Here is a 20,197-nt window from a genome sequence, read left to right as displayed (position 1 = left end):
GATAATGGCCATGCTTCTTTGATATGATGATGGATTAACATTGCCTGACAGAATGATTACATCTTATTTACAATCAGACATGGGTTTGTGTGTGGTGCTTCCAATTGTGGCTATGCGGTGTCCAATATTAAACCGTATCAACTATCAAACCATAACCTTCCTGTCTTTGCTCTGGGGGAAGAGGAGTCCATCTAATTGAAATGTAATTGTATTGGTCATGTACACATTTTTCAGATGTTATTGCAGACGCAGCAAAATGCTTATGTTTCTAGCTCCAACAGTGCAGTAATACCTAACAATACACACAAATACAAAAAAGAAAAAGACAAATTCAGAAATATCAGAATGAGCAATGTCAGAGTCCGGAATATAAATGTATATGTGTATGGTGGTGTGTATGGACAGTATATGAATAGAAAAGGTGTGTATGTATAAACATTATGGACAGTATGTGAATAGAAAAGGTGTGTATGTATAAACATTATGGACAGTATGTGAATAGAAAAGGTGTGTATGTATAAACATTATGGACAGTATGTGAATAGAAAAGGTGTGTATGTATAAACATTATGGACAGTATGTGAATAGAAAAGGTGTGTATGTATAAACATTATGGACAGTATGTGAATAGAAAAGGTGTGTATGTATAAACATTATGGACACTATGTGAATAGAAAAGGTGTGTATGTATAAACATTATGGACACTATGTGAATAGAAAAGGTGTGTATGTATAAACATTATGGACACTATGTGAATAGAAAAGGTGTGTATGTATAAACATATCAGTCTCTCGGTCCCAGCTTTGATACACCTGTATTGTCTCTGCCTTCTAGACGGTAGCTGGTGAACAGGCAGTGTCTCGGGTGACTTGAGGTCCTTGATGATCTTCTTGGCCTTCCTGTGACACCGCGTGCTGTAGTTGTAATTGACAATGTAATGCCTGCTCTCCAATTAAAATGATACTCTCCTGTCCCCCAGAATACCCCACTGTAATAGCCTTAGAGAAGCCGTAGGGATACAGGGTTATCTCAGCGGATTTACCAAGCATGACACTTAGGACCATACAGCCCTGCTCAGACTCTGACCCTGGGAGGACACTATATTAATGACACATGACCATACACTAGATGTCTGTACACCGGCTCACATTGGCTCCAGAAGGGCATAGTGTTCATAATGTCATTGGGTTGAACCTTTACGTGTGTTAGCTCTGTCTGAACACACAGCATTGTGCAACAGGATCATTGTTGGTCTTTACAGTCCTGTTTCGATGGTGGAATGTTCTAGGCTCAGATTGGTCCCCTATCCAACTCATTCCCAACCATGAAGGATTCCATCAGTCTGAATCAGTTAATGGGAGGGTGGATTCCGTACTGGTCTGTATTGTAAATGAAGTCTCTGCATACTAGCACTATAAAAGTAAATTGTATAGAGTCGTTTAACTCCACAGTTCTCTCATTAAAGTGACCCCCCCCCAAGCTTACAAATAAGCACCATCTCATACTTTACAGTACATAGTGCAAAAAGGGTCTCGACGCATGTGTTCATTCTCTGTGTTGGTGAGTGTGTTGTGTGTGTATTTAGGGGGGAGGGGTGGTCTGGTGCTCGTCAACCCCCCCCCCCATGACTTTTATTGCAGAGAATAAGATACACACACACACACACTACATACACCTCCTTCACTATATCATCAACCTTACTGCCCTCAACCAGCACCAGTTTTTGCCCCCCACTCCCACTACCACCACATCTGTAAGCAATCCCAGCTTGATGGAATGCACCCTAAATGTTCTCTCTGACCTCCCTCCCTCCATCTCTCCCCTCTCTTCCCTTCCCTTCACCCCTCTCTCCCCTCCTCATTTCTCCAACCCTACCTACAGATTCAGCAGTGGGAGCAGAACCTGGAGAAGTTTAACATGGACCTGTTCAGGATGCGCTGTTACCTGGCCAGCCTGCAGGGCGGCGAACTGCCTAACCCCAAGAGCCTGTTGGCTGCAGCCAGCCGGCCCTCCAAGACTGCCCTGGGACGCCTGAGCATCTTCTCTGTGTCCTCCTTCCATGCACTGGTCAGTCTCTGGTTGGGATGGAGGGGGTCTATATAGACTGAAGTTGAAGCAGGTTGTGACTGCAGAGGTACATCCTAGTCCTGACGGTGTGTTATGTCTGTCATGTCGTCAGATCTGTTCCAGGGATGAGGCCACACTGAGGAGGCGCTCCGTGTCCCTGAGCCAGAGATCATGCAACAAGAAAGGCCTCTTCTCCTCCCTCAAAGGCCTGGACAATCTCACTAAGAGGGGCCGCGACAAGAGACCTTCTGCAGGACAGGTATGGTACCTGGACATACTGCACACACAGGACACACTAAATGCCCATACAGAGAACACACACACACACCTACAAGGAAATTGAAGCAGGACTTTTTCATATTTCTAAGAGAAAGTTGAAATGGGGCCCTGGTGTGTATTTCTACCCCATAAACAAGATTTTATTTTTTAAAGGTAATAAGCTCATATTTTTTGTTGTAATTACTCTTCCCCACACGCTCATTATCTATTGATGTTGTCAGCCCCACCCCCTATGCCCTGAAGGTACTGCCCAGCAGAGTCTTCTAAGGCATGGAACAGACCTACTTCCCAGGATCTAGCCTATTATGAAAACCGATGAATTAGGATAATGGTGTAGTACACTAGATTAAGATGTCAGTGCTTACTTCAGTACATGTGAATGTCACAACATCACTACAATCTTTTCTCTGATATAGACAGTATTCTGCTTTGCGTTGTGTCTGAGCTGTAGGCTTCACTTTGAGGATTCATAAATGTTTCTACGGCCATGTCTCTTACTGGTTTTGACTGATGGACTGACTTTGATTGTAGGGAGCGTTAAGCACCCATCTATAATGTAGACGCTGCTAACTACCAGCTTCTGATTCTCTGTAGTGCTCTTCCAAACAGGAGGCCAGGTGTCCTTAATGCAGACTAAACCGAGTCTTCCCTGCTCCTCCCAGTACTCTCGTCACCCCTCCACCTCCGCGGGGCTCTGTGTGTGTGTGATGTTGATTGTGGTGTGTTTGGGAGCTCCAGCAGGCTAGCTAATGAGACCCAGTTTGGTTTCACAGCGCAGAAGGCCGAGGTGGCTCACAGTGCACGACGAGCAGGAACAGTTCTGTACCATGAATTATTAAAAGCCATATGTGGTAAATTGTAGCCTGCTGTACCCAGCCCTACAGCGACAAACAGATGGTTTGTGTAAGTTCACTAAATATTAAACAGCCCCACACTTATTCACAGGTTCCCCTGCAAAGCTAAGCTCTCCAGCTGGGATATGTTTCTGTGCCTTTTCTATGATGTTGGTGCCTATTAAAAAGACTGACAAATTGCTTCAAGGGGAGTTGTAGATTGATGGCTTTCCAGGTACATCTGCTGTCTTTTAAGCGTGTGAGGGTCAGTAGTGCCGGTCTAGTGTTTAGTTTCCCATCTTTCCTGGAGATGAGTTAAGCCTTCAAGTTGTGTGACATCATTGCTCTCTGTCCTCCCAATGAGTCAATATGACACGTGTTTATTACAGAGGGATTTATACTGAACAAAAATATGAACGCAACTTGTAAAGTGTTGGTCCCATGTTTCATGAGCTGAAATAAAAGATCCCAGAAATGTTCCATACACACAAAAAGCTTATTTCTCAAAAATGTTGTGCACAAATTTGTTTACATCCCTGTTAGTGAGCAGTTCTCATTTGGCAAGTTAATCCATCCACCTGACAGGTGTGGCATATCAAGAAGCTGATTAAACAGCATGATAATTACACAGGTGCACCTTGTACTAGGGACAATAAAAGGCCACTCTAAAATGTGTTTTGTCACACAACACAAAGCCACAGATGTCTCAAGTTTTTGAGGAAGCTTGCAATTGGCATGCTGACTACAGGAATGTCCAACAGAGTGGTTGCCAGAGAATTGAACGTTCATTTCTCTACCATACGCCGCCTCCAATGTCGTTTTAGAGAATTTGGCAGTACATCCATCCGGCCTCACAACCGCAGACCATGTGTAGCCACGGCAGCCCAGGACCTCCACATCCAGCTTCTTCACCTGCGGGATCATCTGCGGGAGGGGGGGAGAGCGTCTCTGTCTGTAATAAAGCCTTTGTGTGGAAAAACAAATTCCGATTGGCTGGGCCTGGCCCAGGCCCACCCATGGCTGCGTCCCTGCCCAGTCATGTGAAATCCATAGATTAGGGCTTAATTAATGAGTTTCAATTGACTGATTTCCTTCTATGAACTGTAACTCAATAAAATCTTAGAAATTGTTCCATGTTCCATTTTTATATTTTTGTTAAGAATAGACAGCAGGCTGATCTCATAATGCCAAACTCTCTCACTCCTTTACTTTCTCTCTCACATCCTCCTTCCTTTTTCTCTCTCTCTCTCTTACATAGGCTCTCTCCCTCCAGCTCTCTTTCTCTACTTCTATAAACATTAGCTACCGGCTCCCCTCCCACGACGTCCCACAGTCCTCTTATTGAGTCATCTCAGTTGACTAAGCCCCAATCCTATTTTCCCTGCTTGGTGATTCCAAAATCAAATGCTCTCCCTCAACACGGGCCTCGCTCTGTTAGACAAAGGTGTGTAGCGTTACCCTATGAGCTGCCTGGCCAGGGTTCAGTGGCTGCAGCAGGCCGGAGGGCCCAGGGATTTGTGGGAGAAGTTTAAGAGTTCTAAAGTTAGTAGGCTTTACGGCAGTTAGGCAGCGGTGTTTACAGCTACTATAACAAGACCTGCTCAGTGCTGCATACAGCATGTATAACCTCCGTAGACGGCGGTCAATGCTCTGTATATCACTATTACTGCCATCTGTCTGGAGAGGCCATGTTCATTTCTCAACTGAAGCGAAGCGGAGTGTTGGGTTTAGCTGTGTTAAAGTACAGTAGAGCAATGGTGTCATCAGTCATCTTTCTGAACCTGCTGAGTCACTCTTCCTAGAGGGCTTAGGGACTCATCACATGCCTACCTGCGTGCCTGCTACAACATGCTTTACATCGGGAGGGAGGGAGGGAGAGAGAGGTAAGGGATCAAGAAGAGAGAGATTAAGAGGTAGAGTCAGCGAGAGGGGATCTGGAGGAGGAATCCCCCGCCCTTCTCTCTACCCTGGCAGCCTGTCTGTCCTCTCATCTCTTCTCTCTCTCACACTCCTGCCACACAGTAGTCCTGTTTCTGTATCTCTACACTACTTATTACTGCCTCCCTCTGGAGCCTCACAGGCTGCCCCAGCCCAAGGCCTAGTGCCAGCTGCAGGGTCAGCCCTAGTCACAGCCCCAGCCCCAGTCCTAGCCCTAGTCCCAGTCCCAGCCCGCATGGAAATAGTATCAAAGTACCAGGCCCTCACTGCACACTTTTTTAATTAGCTACATAATAACAAAGTGTGTTTGTGTAATAAGTCTGCTGCTATGGGTAACCGCTGTTTAATAGATGACTACAGGGATTTTAACAAGTAAAGGAAATGTGTTTCTCTCTGTTGCAGATCTTTGAAAGTGATGGAGGACAACCCCACTGTCTCCCACCCACTAGTTCTGAGGTCAGTCCATGTTACGCTTTCATATGCCTGTTTCATCTAATTCTATTACCTTTTAGGAGTAAGGATATAAAAATGTAAAATACCATATATTTTGTTTTGATTTCTACTTCAGATTAGATGTCAAACAAGTGTCAAACAATCATACAATTCATTGACTGAGAGTCTAAAGGCTAGATTTTATAAGTGAGCGCATATGGCTGAGACATAGATCAACAGTATCATGTGTCTCAGCAAGCCTCATGGTTACGCATTACGATGACAAGCCGTGGGATGACATCTCCCAGGTACAAGGGTCAGGGGTTAAGGGTCATGCCTGCAGCTTGTGTCTGAATCTGCAGACTTTGGGCTGGGGTCTGTCCTGTACATAGGACCAGAGTGGGATCAAAGTTAAGATGCCTTTCATGCCAATCTGCAGGTGTCTGTCTATCTGTACTGCATATCTGTATATCACAAAGAGAGAAATCTGGACCCCATTGTATCTGAAGGGCAATAGAACCCACTATAAGAAATACTGTACAAAGCCAAGATCATAGAGGAATTCTAATGTCTTATTTATAAGTGCTCAAAAGGGTGTGCACAATGAGTTATTTAAACTACCAGAACCAATTGGTTACCCACTAGTAACGGTTAGACACCGTGTCCAATAGAGCCCCTGGTGTTCAATATTCCACCCCTCATCTGAGCAGCAGGGGTAAAATACAAGACAGGGTCTGGTGAGGTAGTGAGTGGCTCCGCTTCACAACGGGAAGGTCATAATGGAAAGTGCTGAGAGAGAGTGTTGAAAAGCTCGGTCTTGCTCAGTTTCCATCTGTCACCAGTGTTTGTTAATGGAAGCTCTAGTGTTATTTTGTTTCCATCAGGAGTGTGACCAGGAGAGGAGTAAATGATTGACACCTTGTAAAGAGCAGAATCAACAACCTCTGCATCATCAAGACAGTTGCTTTGTGAGAAGGTGTTAACCGTACAAAGGTTAACCCATGTTCACAGTTAAATGTCAGCTAAAAGTGCCAGTGTCCAGGCTTTGGCCCCAACTCAGAGCAGGTTCTCCGAGGCTATGGCCCAGTGAGACATGGGTGCCGGTCCATGGAGATGGAAACAAAAGTCTGAGCCTTTTGGGTAAAACACTGAGGTAAATCTGATGGAAACTCAGCATCAGTGTGTATGTGAATGTGTTGAGTGAATACTAGAAATACACACCATCTGAGCAGTAACATACAGTATCTGTAAATCCCATTGGATCACACATTGGAACTATTAGCTGGTTACAAACATGTTGTCAGGCAGTTACAAATAGACTGTCTGGCATTTTCTCACACATATAGCATTGTTCCTCTGGTGTCTGTGGCTCTTCTGCTCTCTTCTTCCTCTCTGCAGAACAACTTGTCCTGAATGTGTTGGGATCTATGGGACAGATAAAGATTGACATGAGGGGTCACAATGAACAGACAGAGAGGGCAGGATATCCATCCGGTAGGCTCACGTCACTATTTCCCTGGACACAAAGCTCTGTATTGAGACTGAGTCCGAGATTAGGGGACCAGGGTGAATGTGGCCAATGTTGGAGCCATGAACTGCTCCACCCAGCATCAGAATAGCATGTGGCTGATGTGGCTAGGGACAACAACATCTTTTCTTTAGGACGAGCTTTAATGTTGTTGTCAAAGTTCCTCTTTCTGTCCTGGAATTGGATGAAGTATTTCCAGTAATCCATTTTGATTTAGAATTGGGCTCCTTTATGTCAGAGAGGAAGCTGTATTGATTTATGTCCCCATGTGTTTCATCCACTGTTTCTGTTCTCTCTCCTTTCAACACACACTGCTGTCTCCTGTTTGTTCTCTGCCTGTGTTGGGTCTTTCTGGGCTTTAGTTTCAGCAATGTTTCTATTAATCAGTCATCTAACTCCCTAATCCACTGAAGGAAGGGGTGGATGGGTGGGTGGGGGTCGTCAGTGGGTGTCTGCGTCTCTGTTATAAGATTGGCAGGAATGCTGCATATCAGCGGTCGGGTCTGGGAGTTTCAGTTTGTTGATGGGGGATATAAAGGACTCTGGCAGTGTCTGCCAGCGAACCCTCACCTGTATCCCATAGGAATGTCATCATGGGGTTCCTGTACAAATCTTTGACTCTCCAGAGACCGTGACAGGCCATATCACACCTGTGAGATCCACCTCCCATCCCCCCACCACTGCCCCCATCCCACCTATGTTCAACCAGAAGTCCTGTCAGACCTGTTGTACTGTAGTCCACACCTTGCCCCCTCTTCCTGCCTGTACCCCTGTACCGTGTGCTCCCCCTGTCACCACCTCTCTTCCTCTGCCACACACGGGAAACAAACAAAAGTGGCCGCATCCCTCACAAAAACGTATCAAAAACAAAATCCCCGGATAATTATAAAGGGAGCAGGAGAACTTATAAATTGGCTACAATAATTACAATAGCTTTTCAAGCACCAAATTGAGAGGAATGTCTGATTTTCAAGGGTTGGCCAGTACAAAATCATGTTCAATAGGTTAATTCAAGCCACTTGTATTGTTTAAAATTGCAGGTGTAACATGGAAAACAAAATGTATTTATCATGTTATTTCATTAATAGATCATATTATGAATAAGCCCACTGGACTGGGTAATTTGTTGTCATTATATCCAGAATAATTCATAGGAATAGCATTGGGTGTTGCTCAATAGTCTGTCCAATACAATTGTGCACAGTAGACTCGGTGTCCAATCCGAGGTACCAAAACATAAGAAAACATGAACTCATTACCTTGATGATTTCTCTGTTAAACCTAACGAGACCCTGCTGTTGTTGCATCTTCTGAAAATATTTTTTATTTATTTATTTATTTCACCTTTATTTAACCAGGTAGGCAAGTTGAGAACAAGTTCTCATTTACAATTGCGACCTGGCCAAGATAAAGCAAAGCAGTTCGACAACATACAAAAACACAGAGTTACACATGGAGTAAAACAACATACAATCAATGATGCAGTAGAATAAAAAAATAAAAAAATAATAATAAAAAAATAAGACTATATACAATGTGAGCAAATGATGTGAGATAAGGGAGGTAAAGGCAAAAAAATGCCATGGTGGCAAAGTAAATAAAGTATAGCAAGAAAAACACTGGAATGGTAGATTTGTAGTTTGAAGAAAGTTCAAAGATAAAATATAAATAATATGGTGCAAAGGAGCAAAATAAATAAAATAAATAAATACAGAAGGGGAAGAAGGTAGTAGTTTGGGCTAAATTATAGATGGGCTATGTACAGGTGCAGTGATCTGTGAGCTGCTCTGACAGCTGGTGCTTAAAGCTAGTGAGGGAGATAAGTGTTTCCAGTTTCAGAGATTTTTGTAGTTCGTTCCAGTCATTGGCAGCAGAGAACTGGAAGGAGAGACGACCAAAGGAGGAGTTGGCTTTAGGGGTGACCAGAGAGATATACCTGCTGGAGCGCGTGCTACAGGTGGGTGCTGCTATGGTGACCAGTGAGCGGAGATAAGGGGGGACTTTACCTAGCAGAGTCTTGTAGATGACCTGGAGCCAATGTGTTTGGCGACGATTATGAAGCGAAGGCCAGCCGACGAGAGCGTACAGGTCGCAGTGGTGGGTAGTATATGGGGCTTTGGTGACAAACGGATGGCATTCTGAAAATATTACGGCGTAACTAATCAGCTTGACACCAAATGTGCATCCAACAAATATTATGCATAATTATTGAAGAACCACATCAGTATCGATTTAGGTTTTAAGTATCAAGGTAAGGTGACTATTTTGGTTTAGAGCATTCAATATTGCAATGCCTACATTATTTTGGATTTGTGTGCCCATGAAAACTGTTTTCATGCCATACCATAAGGAGACACTAAATGTTATGTAGTTACACTGCATTTCTGATATCTCTATACAACAAACTGTCCAACAGTTAGATCCTGTAAGGGTCCTGTGTGTAGCTGATGTAGAGAGTCAGGCGCAGGACAGCAGATGAACAGGGCCTCCGCAGTCTGTAGGGCCGTAGGGAGACCGGGCAAAGGGAGGAGACGGCAGGACTTAGAAAACCGATCCACAACGACCAGGACCGTGGTGTTGCCCTGTGAGGGAGGAAGATCCATCAGGAAGTCTACCGACAGGTGTGACCACGGCCGTTGTGGAACGGGTAGGGGTTGTAATTTCCCTCTGGGCAGGTGCCTGGGAGCCTTGCACTGGGCGCACACCGAGCAGGAGGAAACATAAACCCTCACGTCCTTGGCCAAGGTGGGCCACCAGTACTTCCCACTAAGGCAACGCACCGTCCGACCGATGCCAGGATGACCAGAGGAGGGTGACAGCAGATGGAACATACAGGCGCCCAGCTGGACACTGGGGGGGAGTGGGCTCCGTGCGTAACGCCAGCTCGATGTCCGCGTCCAGCTCCCACACCACCGGTGCCACCAGGCAAGAGGCCGGAAGTATGGGAGTGTGATCCATGGACTGCTCCTCTGTGTCATACATCCGGGACAGTGCGTCTGCCTTAGCGTTCTGGGAACCTGGTCTGTCGGATAAAGTGAAAACAAAATGGGTAAAGAACATAGCCCACCTTGCCTGGCGAGGGTTCAGTCTCCTCACCGCCTGGATGTACTCCAGATTGCGGTGGTCAGTCCAGATGAGAAAATGGTGTTTAGCCCCCTCAAGCCAATGTCTCTACGCCTTCAGAGCCTTGACAACAGCCAACAGCTCCCGGTCCCCCACATCATAGTTTCACTCCGCCGGGCTGAGCTTCTTCGAAAAGAAAGTACAGGGGCGGAGCTTTGGTGGCGTGCCCGAGTGCTGAGAGAGCACGGCTCCTATCCCAGCCTCGGACGCGTCCACCTCCACTACGAACGCCAAAGAGGGATCCGGATGAGCCAGCACGGGAGCCGAGGTAAACAGAGCTTTCGGGTGACCAAACGCCCTGTCCGCCTCAGCCGACCACTGCAGCCACACCGGTCCCCCCTTCAGCAGTGAGGTAATGGGAGCCGCTACCTGACCAAAACCCCGGATAAACCTCCGGTAGTAGTTGGCAAATCCTAGAAAGCGCTGCACTTCCTTTACCGTGGTGGGAGTCGGCCAATTACGCACGGCTGAAATGCGGTCACTCTCCATCTCCACCCCTGACGTGGAAATGCGGTACCCTAGGAAGGAGACGGACTGTTGGAAGAACAGACATTTCTCAGCCTTGACGTACAGGTCATGCTCCAACAGTCGACCAAGCACCCTGCGCAACAGGGACACGTGCTCGGCGCGTGTAGCGGAGTATATCAGAATGTCGTCGATATACACCACAACACCCTGCCCGTGCAGGTCCCGGAATATCTTGTCAACAAAGGCCTGGAAGACTGATGGAGCATTCATCAACCCGTACGGCATGACGAGGTACTCATAGTGCTCTGAGGTGGTACAAAATGCCGTCTTCCACTCGTCCCCCTCCCGGATACGCACCAGGTTGTAAGCGCTCCTGAGATCCAATTTTGTGAAGAAGAGCGCCCCGTGCATTGACTCGATCGCACTGGCGATGAGAGGGAGCGGGTAGCTGTACCTCACAGTGATCTGATTGATACCTCGATAGTCAATACACGGGCGCAGACCCTCATCCTTCTTCTTCACAAAAAAGAATCTCGAGGAGGCAGGTGAAGTGGAGGGCCGAATGTATCCCTGCCCCAGGGATTCGGAGACATATGTTTCCATAGCCACCGTCTCCTCCTGTGACAGAGGAAACACGTGACTTCTGGGAAGTGCTGCGTCTACCAGGAGATTTATCGCACAATCCCCCCCGTCGATGAGGTGGTAATTTAGTCGCCCTCTTCTTACAGAAGGCGAGAGCCAAATTGGCATATTCTGAGGGGATGCGCTCGATGGAGACCTGGTCTGGACTTTCCACCATAGTCGCACCGATGGAAACCCCCACATGCCTCCCTGAGCACTCTCATGACCACCCCTTGAGAGCCCTCTGTTGCCACGAAATAGTGGGGTTATGACAGGCCAACCAGGGTAATCAATCCCAGCACCACGGGAAACGCAGGAGAATCAATAAGGAAGAGACTGCTTCTCTCCTTATGACCCTGCGTAACCATGTCTAGTGGAGCGGTGGCCTCCCTAATCAGCCCTGACCCTAATGGTCGACTATCTAGGGCGTGCACAGGGAAGGGCATATCCACAGGAACAAGGGGAATCCCTAAACTATGGGCAAATGAACGGTCAATAAAATTCCCAGCTGCACCTGAATCTACTAGCGCCTTATGCTGGGAATGCGGGGAAAACTCAGGAAATGAAATAAACACATACATGTGAGCAACAGGGGGCTCTGGGTGAGCCTGGTGCCGAATCACCTGGGGTGACACGACAGTGCCCTGCCTGCTGCCTCGACTCCCTGAGGAACCCCCCCAGCACCGACCAGCAGTGTGCCCTCTGCGGCCACAGATGGTGCAGGGAATGGCCCCTCCTCCGGTCGCCCTAAGTGCAGCACCTCCCAGCTCCATGGGCGTCGGAGCGGAGGTGCTGGGAGATGGAACTGACAGGCCCCGATCCGGACGTCCGCGGGTAGTCAGCAGGTTGTCCAGCCGGATGGACAGGTCCACCAGCTGGTCCAATGTGAGGGTGGTGTCTCGGCAGGCCAACTCCCGACGGACGTCCTCGTGCAGACTACACCGGTAGTGATCGATCAGGGCCCTGTTGTTCCATCCCGCGCTGGCGGCCAGGGTCCGGAAATCCAAGGCGAAATCCTGCTCGCTCCTCGTCCCCTGCCTCAGGTGGAACAGACGTTCACCCGCTGCTCGACCCTCATGCGGGTGGTCGAACACTGCCCGAAAGCGATGGGTGAACTCTGCGTAATGGTCCAATGCCGCGTCTTTCTCACTCCATACTGCGTTGGCCCACCCCAGGGCTTTGCCTGAGAGGCAGGAGACGAGGGTGGACACGCTCTCACACCCCGAAGGAGCCGGTTGGACGGTCGCCAGGTAGAGCTCCAGCTGGAGTAGAAACCCCTGGCATCCGGCAGCCGTCCCATCATACTCCATGATTCTTACAGGGTTCAAGTTCAATGTCTAATTTTAACTGATTAATGCTTAATATATGTATAACAGCAACTTACACTTCCATAAATGCAAGGACAGAAAAGTAATGTTTTGTCACACGATTATGGACAAATCCTTGAAGACACCAACCATGATAAAGGGTTAAACAGGTTTTAAATCAACTTGTGAATTCTATTGACTATAGCTATGACCCCTTATATCTTAATGTAATGACATGAAGAAAAGTGGCAGATTTATCAATGACTTATCAACAGCTGTAACAAGTTGTCTAGTGTAGAAAGACACTATGGAATTATAATAGTGTTCTATTTCCTCTTATAAAAAAAGAGCAGTGTGTGTTAGGCTGTAGTATCTGTTAGGCTGTAGTATGTGTTAGGATGTTGCTAGGAGGCACTGTTGGCAGAGGCAGAGTTGAAAGTGTTTTTGTGTGATGGTTAGCTCCTAGAAAGAGGGTTATGAAGGTTCATGGTGGTGGTTCGCTGCTAGAAAGAGGGTTACGAAGGTTCATGGTGGTGGTTCGCTGCTAGAAAGAGGGTTATGAAGGTTCATGGTGGTGGTTGGCTGCTAGAAAGAGGGTTCCGAAGGTTCATGGTGGTGGTTCGCTGCTAGAAAGAGGGTTACGAAGGTTCATGGTGGTGGTTCGCTGCTAGAAAGAGGGTTACGAAGGTTCATGGTGGTGGTTCGCTGCTAGAAAGAGGGTTATGAAGGTTCATGGTGGTGGTTCGCTGCTAGAGAGAGGGTTACGAAGGTTCATGGTGGTGGTTCGCTGCTAGAAAGAGGGTTATGAAGGTTCATGGTGGTGGTTCGCTGCTAGAAAGAGGGTTACGAAGGTTCATGGTGGTGGTTCGCTGCTAGAAAGAGGGTTATGAAGGTTCATGGTGGTGGTTCGCTGCTAGAAAGAGGGTTCCGAAGGTTCATGGTGGTGGTTCGCTGCTAGAAAGAGGGTTACGAAGGTTCATGGTGGTGGTTCGCTGCTAGAAAGAGGGTTACGAAGGTTCATGGTGGTGGTTCGCTGCTAGAAAGAGGGTTATGAAGGTTCATGGTGGTGGTTCGCTGCTAGAAAGAGGGTTACGAAGGTTCATGGTGGTGGTTCGCTGCTAGAAAGAGGGTTACGAAGGTTCATGGTGGTGGTTCGCTGCTAGAAAGAGGGTTATGAAGGTTCATGGTGGTGGTTCGCTGCTAGAAAGAGGAAAGTCTGAGAGGAAAGTCTGAAGTATAGGTTTGGGTTTTGACACACGCACACACAGACAATCACAGACAGACCAACACACACACACACTCACACATACACACTCACACGTACGTTAAGGGCCGACACGTGCTAAGGCTTGGCAGTGCCTGTGGAAAGATGACCAGGCCGTTACAACCCTGCCTGGGTCAATTAATGACTGGGTCCCGTGTGGCTCAGTTGGTAGAGCAGGGTGCTTGCAACACCAGGGTTGTGGGTTTGATTCCCACGGGGGACCAGTACACACTACTGGATAGATACGCGTCTGCTAAATGACTAAAATGTAAAAATGTACTTGGCTTGAGGTGAAGAGGCAGACTGGTCACCAACTGCCAACAGAACAGTTATTTTCCAATCACACCATGTTGGATGGACAGACAGGCAGGCAGGGGGGTTGTTAAGCAACCTTTCCCAAGACAACCATTTTTCTCTCCCTCTGAAAGTATAAACATGACCTCATTAACCCACAGGAGTGGACAGAAAGTTCTGAAAGAATCAGCTCTCTGTTGCTTGTCTCCACAAAGGTTAGAGCAACCCGTTGGCCAGAACATTGGTAGGCTTTATGTTGGCAGCGTTCTGTCAGGTTTCTCTTCCCAGATGGACATGTTGCTGGAAAATGAAATGACTGTTTTCTTGTTTTCTTGTACAACCATGTTTTTCCAGCAACCTCGGTCAGAAAGCCACTTTGTTATCCTCGCCAGACTCTCTCTGTGTGCGCGTGTGACCATATGTTTATGCCCAACAAACATAGGCCCAGTCAAAGAGACCTTAGTCCCCTAGTCTCACTCTGGTCTCTGAGGGAGAATGTCTCCCAAGGTTTTCCTCTGTGACACACAGAGTCCAGGAGACACACACCACTCTCTGTAGTCTACCAATGTGCAAAAACGCCACTATTCTACTTCAGTCCACACAGCAACTGTACATTTTAATGTCTCTCTCTCTAGTGTGAAGTGTTTTCATTGAAGTGCTGCTGAATCATTGGTTGTTTCTGCTGGTTGTGACTTTTTAAACATGTTTGAGTGTTTACTCGCTATGTGGAGCCTGTATAACAGCTGTGGTCTGTGTAGTTACTGTGGCATCGCCCACAACCCTTAATGCAGCAGTGGCTGTTTTCCCTTCAGAGACATGGAGTCGCAACCAAAACCCAAATACTGCTGCTTCTGAGGCCCCGTGGCAGGACAACCCAGCATTAATACTAACCCCAACCTCATTGTTAATGTGGATAGGGAATAATTGGCCTGATGGACTCCAGGAAGGAGCCTGTCAAGGCAGCCATTAATCCATCACTAAACATGAAATCATCTGGATGGCACTCAGAACTAAATGAGCCTATTATCATCATGATGATGATGATGCAAAGTATTTTTGTAGATCGTTGTAGATGTCGCCCAGGCTAGACTCGCTCCTCACAAACTCTGCCAATAACCCCCTGTAATCAATTCCCTTGTGTACACCACCATTATGATGGCTATTATATGAAACAACTGCGTCCTGTGATGTCTAAATGGCTAATTGCATGACATCTTCGTACAGGACTTTGAGCCACTGCCAGTTTCTGCATCGGTTTAATGGAAACCTATTGATCTGTCTGCTTCTCTCTCTCTCCCTTCCTTTCTCTCGCTCTCTCTTTCTCCTTTTCTTCCTCTCCCTTTCTCATTTTCTTGCTCTCCCTCTCTCCCTCCTGTCAGAGACTGGACAGCCTGACCAACCACTACTCTCTGGCTCCCCCTGAGGGCGGTCAATGGGAGAGCAGTGGTGAAACACTGAGCTGTGTTTACATGCCTGACAGCCACGCCGTCCAAGTGCCTATGAGACGGGACCATACAGTGGCTGATGTCGTCTCCCTAGCCTGCAAGGTGAGTCAAGGCCCAGTGAGTGTTTTAATATTAGGGTTCTGAGAGCTCTGAACACTTAGTTTTAGTTATGAAACAGTACTTAATGAGAAAAGCTTTTACTTGAGGTTATGCCTTGCTCTTATTAAGCCTGCTTTTATTTAAAAACAACTCTTGTCAATGTAGTCATGTTAGAAGCTCCAATCTGTCAGTAATTTGACCAACTCATGCTCTTGTGCCTTTTGTGAACCTCTCATATCTTATTTAGTGTTATGCCCATTGTTAGAGCTCTTGTGTCCATTTTTTAAATGGCTTGTACAGTAGACAGTTCCAGACAGTTACTTTGCTGTCTCATTGTCTGTATCCTACTCCCTGCCCTTAGGGTCTGGTGTATAAATATATACACACACACACACACACACACACACACACACACACACACACACACACACACACACACACACACACTGCCATGCACTCTCTGACCTGTGTGTTGGGTGTGACAGCAGTGGGATGGCTGGCTAGCTCATTCTCACACCCACACAGCACAGACACATGTACACACACACTTTATTCATCAAACTTGACGCCACTTCATCTTAATCACCTTTGTGCTGCAGTGAACACATCCCACGTCATATGCCTTTTTGTGTAGACCAGGTGCCTGGTCTAGACTAGTTGTATTTGCTGTTTATTGCTGCATTCAGGGTGTTGACAGACAATGTTTCCCTATCACAGTTGACGCAGCTGGACCCTAACCTGCACTGTCTCAGACTGCACAGATGTGTGGCCCAGAACGTAGAGGTCCGCACCCCAGCACCCAGCGAACTCCTACATGACCTGGTGAGCAAACACCTTATTCAGCATAATACTTCACTGGAAATGCACAGAGGATTTTAGTTGTGTTTAACATCCCTGACCTATGTGTGAAGGTGTTATCTGACTGAGTTGTTTCCTTTGTGCAGTTGTATGACGAGCTAGAGGTGTTTCCAATGAATGTATTTACCCTGCACATGACGAGACCTGCCTGCACTGGAGACTTTGGTAGGTGTTCTGTACTCTAGCAGACAGGAACAGTATGTGTGTGTCATTGCCTCATAGATCCTATAAATCATTAGTTCAGCTCTATTTGTAAATATATGATCATTGCACTAGCCATCGTTGACGCTGTCTCTCATCTCTGATGTCAGGCTTTGCAGTCACAGGGCACATAGATGAACAGAGGAACAGCCGCATCTTTGTCAGTGAGGTTCTGCCTGATGGACTGGCCTTCAGTGAAGGTATGTTCACTTCACTTAACTTTGATTAATAAACTCTGCAAAAAAAGAAACGTCCCTTTTTCAGGACCCTGTCTTTCAAAGATTATTTGTAAAAATCCAAATTAACTTCACAGATCTTCATTGTAAAGGGTTTAAACACTGTTTCCCATGCTTGTTCAATGAACCATAAACAATTAATGAACATGCACCTGTGGAACGGTCGATAAGACACTAACAGCTTAGAGACAGAAGGCAATTAAGGTCACAGTTATGAAAACTTAGGACACTAAAGATGCCTTTCTACTGACTCTGAAAAACACCAAAAGAAAGATGCCCAGGGTCCCTGCTCATCTGCGTGAACGTGCCTTAGGCATGCTGCAAGGAGGCATGAGGACTGCAGATGTGGCCAGGGCAATAAATTGTAATGTCTGTACTGTGAGACGCCTAAGACAGCGCTACAGGGAGACAGGAGGGACAGCTGATCGTCCTCGCAGTGGCAGACCACGTGTGTCAACACCTGCACAGGATCGGTACATCCGAACATCACACCTGCTGGACAGGAACAGGATGGCAACAACAACTGCCCGAGTTACACCAGGAACGCACAATCCCTCCATCAGTGCTCAGACTGTCCGCAATAGGCTGAGAGAAGCTGGACTGAGGGCTTGTAGGCCTGTTGTAAGGCAGGTCATGACCAGACATCACCGGCAACAACGTTGCCTATAGGCACAAACCCACCGTCGCTGGACCAGACAGGACTGGCAAAAAATGCTCTTCACTGACGAGTCGTGGTTTTGTCTCACAAGGGGTGATGGTCGGATTCGCGTTTATCGTCGAAGGAATGAGCGTTACACCGAGGCCTGTACCCTGGAGCGGGATCGATTTGGAGGTGGAGGGTCCGTCATGGTCTGGGGCGGTGTGTCACAGCATCATCAGACTGAGCTTGTTGTCATTGCAGGCAATCTCATCGCTGTGCATTACAGGGAAGACATCCTCCTCCCTCATGTGGTACCCTTCCTGCAAGCTCATCCTGACATGACCCTCCAGCATGACAATACCACCAGCCATACTGCTCGTTCTGTGTGTGATTTCCTGCAAGACAGGAATGTCAGTGTTCTGCCATAGCCAGCGAAGAGCCCGGATCTCAATCCCATTGAGCACGTCTGGGACCTGTTGGATCAGAGGGTGAGGGCTAGGGCCAATCCCCCCAGAAATGTCCAGGAACTTGCAGGTGCCTTGGTGGAAGAGTCCGGTAACATCTCACAGCAAGAACTGGCGAATCTGGTGCAGTCCATGAGGAGGACATACACTGCAGTACTTAATGCAGCTGGTGGCCACATCAGATACTGACTGTTGCTTTTGATTTTGACCCCCCCTTTGTTCAGGGACACATTATTCCATTTCTGTTAGTCACATGTCTGTGGAACTTGTTCATTTTATGTCTCAGTTGTTGAATCTTGTTATGTTCATACAAATATTTACACATGTTAAGTTTGCTGAAAATAAACTCAGTTGACAGTGAGAGGATGTTTATTTACACTACATGCATATCTCTGTGTTACTGTAGTGTGACTTTATTTCTTACTGTGTGTTCCTCACCCAGGCCTGAGACCAGGTAATGAGATTGTGGTTCTGAACAGTCGAGGCGTGTCAACTTTGGACCTGGGTCTGATCCAGAAGCTGTTCGCTGAGCAGACCCTCCAGCTCACCCTCAGACGGGACGCACCGCCCACCTCACCCCTGACCTCTGACCCCTCGACTTCGACCCCACTGTCCAACCAATCACAGCTGCTGCAGGACTTCCTGGACACACACCACCAAGCCAAGTTCACTACAGGTGAAATTGTGCACACTCACACACATACTAAGACACACACGCGCGCGCATACACACCACACTGTGTCTTTGCCAAAAGGCTGGTAGGCAACACGTCACAGGTCTAACACAATTACTGTAGCTATACAGTGTGGGAAAATCCTCTGCGCTTCAGGTCACTGGCTCAAAGAACTGGCATCAATGGTATGATCAAACTCAGAGCGTCAGCTGGTTTACTATGAAGCTAACTCAATTACCAGCAATTACATTACACAGTCAGATTGATAACTTATTGATGCCTGCCTTGGATTAGTATTTTATACCAGGGGTCTTCAACCTTTTCTTGCCCAGGGGCCTCCATCGAGGCGGCCCAGGGACCCCCATCATATGTTAAGAATATAATTTTTTTCTTGTCTTATCAGGTGAATAATAATGTCAAGGAGAAGTAATCACATGTTTTAAATGAATAGATTTGGTAGATCGTTTTTCATTATTTTCACCTCCCCACATAATTGGAAGAGGAAGTATGAATTCTACCATAGCCTATTAGCTAGGAGAACATTTTAGCTAATAGCAGCTGTTTAGCTGGTTAAACAAAGGTTAGCCAAGTGTCAGCAAAAATGTATGTCCAAGTCAAAACAGGTTATCAGCAGCCAGCGGCACTTGCCGTCAGAGACTCCAGTGAGTATAATGAGCTCCAGTGAGTGTAATATGATCATTAGAAAGAAGATATTCTTCTCTTCTCTTTTCTTTGAAAATGTGTTTTCTGTTGCTAACGATATTTATTTTATATATATATATATCATATACATACTGTATTTAGCAGATGTTATTGCGGGTGTAGTGAAATGCTTGTGTTCCTGTCTCCAACAGTTCAGTAATATCTAAGAATACACACAAATCTAAAAGTAAAATAATTAATTATAGAAATATTAGGACGAGCAATATCGGAGTCCGGAGTATAAATACAGTATCAGTCAAAAGTTTGGACACACCTACTCATTACAGGGTTTTTCTTTATTTTTACATTGTAGAATAATAGTGAAGACATCAGAACTATGAATTAACACATATGGAGTCATGCAGTAACCAAACAAGTGTTAAACAAATACAAATATATTTAATATTTGAGATTCTTAAAAGTAGCCACCCTTTGCCTTGATGGCAGCTTTGCACACTCTTGGCATTCTCTCAACCAGCTTCTAAGGGACACCACCCCTACCTTGTCACAACACAACTGATTGACTCAAACGCATTTTAAGAAGGAAATAAATTCCACAAATTGACTTTTAACAAGGCACACCTGTTAATTTAAATGCGTTCCAGGTGACTACCTCATGAAGCTGGTTGAGAGAATACCAAGAGTGTGCAAAGCTGTCATCAAGGCAAAGGGTGGCTACTTTGGTTACTACATGATTCCATGTGTGTTATTTCATAGTTTTGAT

At 46.5% G+C, this 20,197-nt stretch overlaps 1 protein-coding gene across 3 annotated transcripts in view; it reads left to right on the top strand.

The window, feature by feature from the left end:
• The window catches only part of LOC106575182 (rho guanine nucleotide exchange factor TIAM2), a 107,210-nt gene that overhangs the window by 44,898 nt on the left and 42,115 nt on the right, over positions 1–20,197 (top strand). For all 3 annotated transcript variants that reach the window (XM_014151838.2, XM_014151537.2, XM_014151621.2), the window contains exons 7-14: positions 1,883–2,068; positions 2,181–2,327; positions 5,521–5,574; positions 15,535–15,702; positions 16,417–16,521; positions 16,644–16,722; positions 16,869–16,958; positions 18,541–18,774. In XM_014151838.2, the coding sequence (XP_014007313.2) occupies positions 1,883–2,068; positions 2,181–2,327; positions 5,521–5,574; positions 15,535–15,702; positions 16,417–16,521; positions 16,644–16,722; positions 16,869–16,958; positions 18,541–18,774 (1,063 nt within the window). The remainder of the gene's footprint in view (positions 1–1,882; positions 2,069–2,180; positions 2,328–5,520; positions 5,575–15,534; positions 15,703–16,416; positions 16,522–16,643; positions 16,723–16,868; positions 16,959–18,540; positions 18,775–20,197) is intronic.

This window comes from Salmo salar, chromosome ssa01 (assembly GCF_905237065.1).
Source record: "Salmo salar chromosome ssa01, Ssal_v3.1, whole genome shotgun sequence".
Classification (NCBI taxonomy): Eukaryota; Metazoa; Chordata; class Actinopteri; order Salmoniformes; family Salmonidae; genus Salmo; species Salmo salar.
Note: the sequence above shows the minus strand (reverse complement) of the source record. Positions and strands in the feature narration are given on the sequence as shown.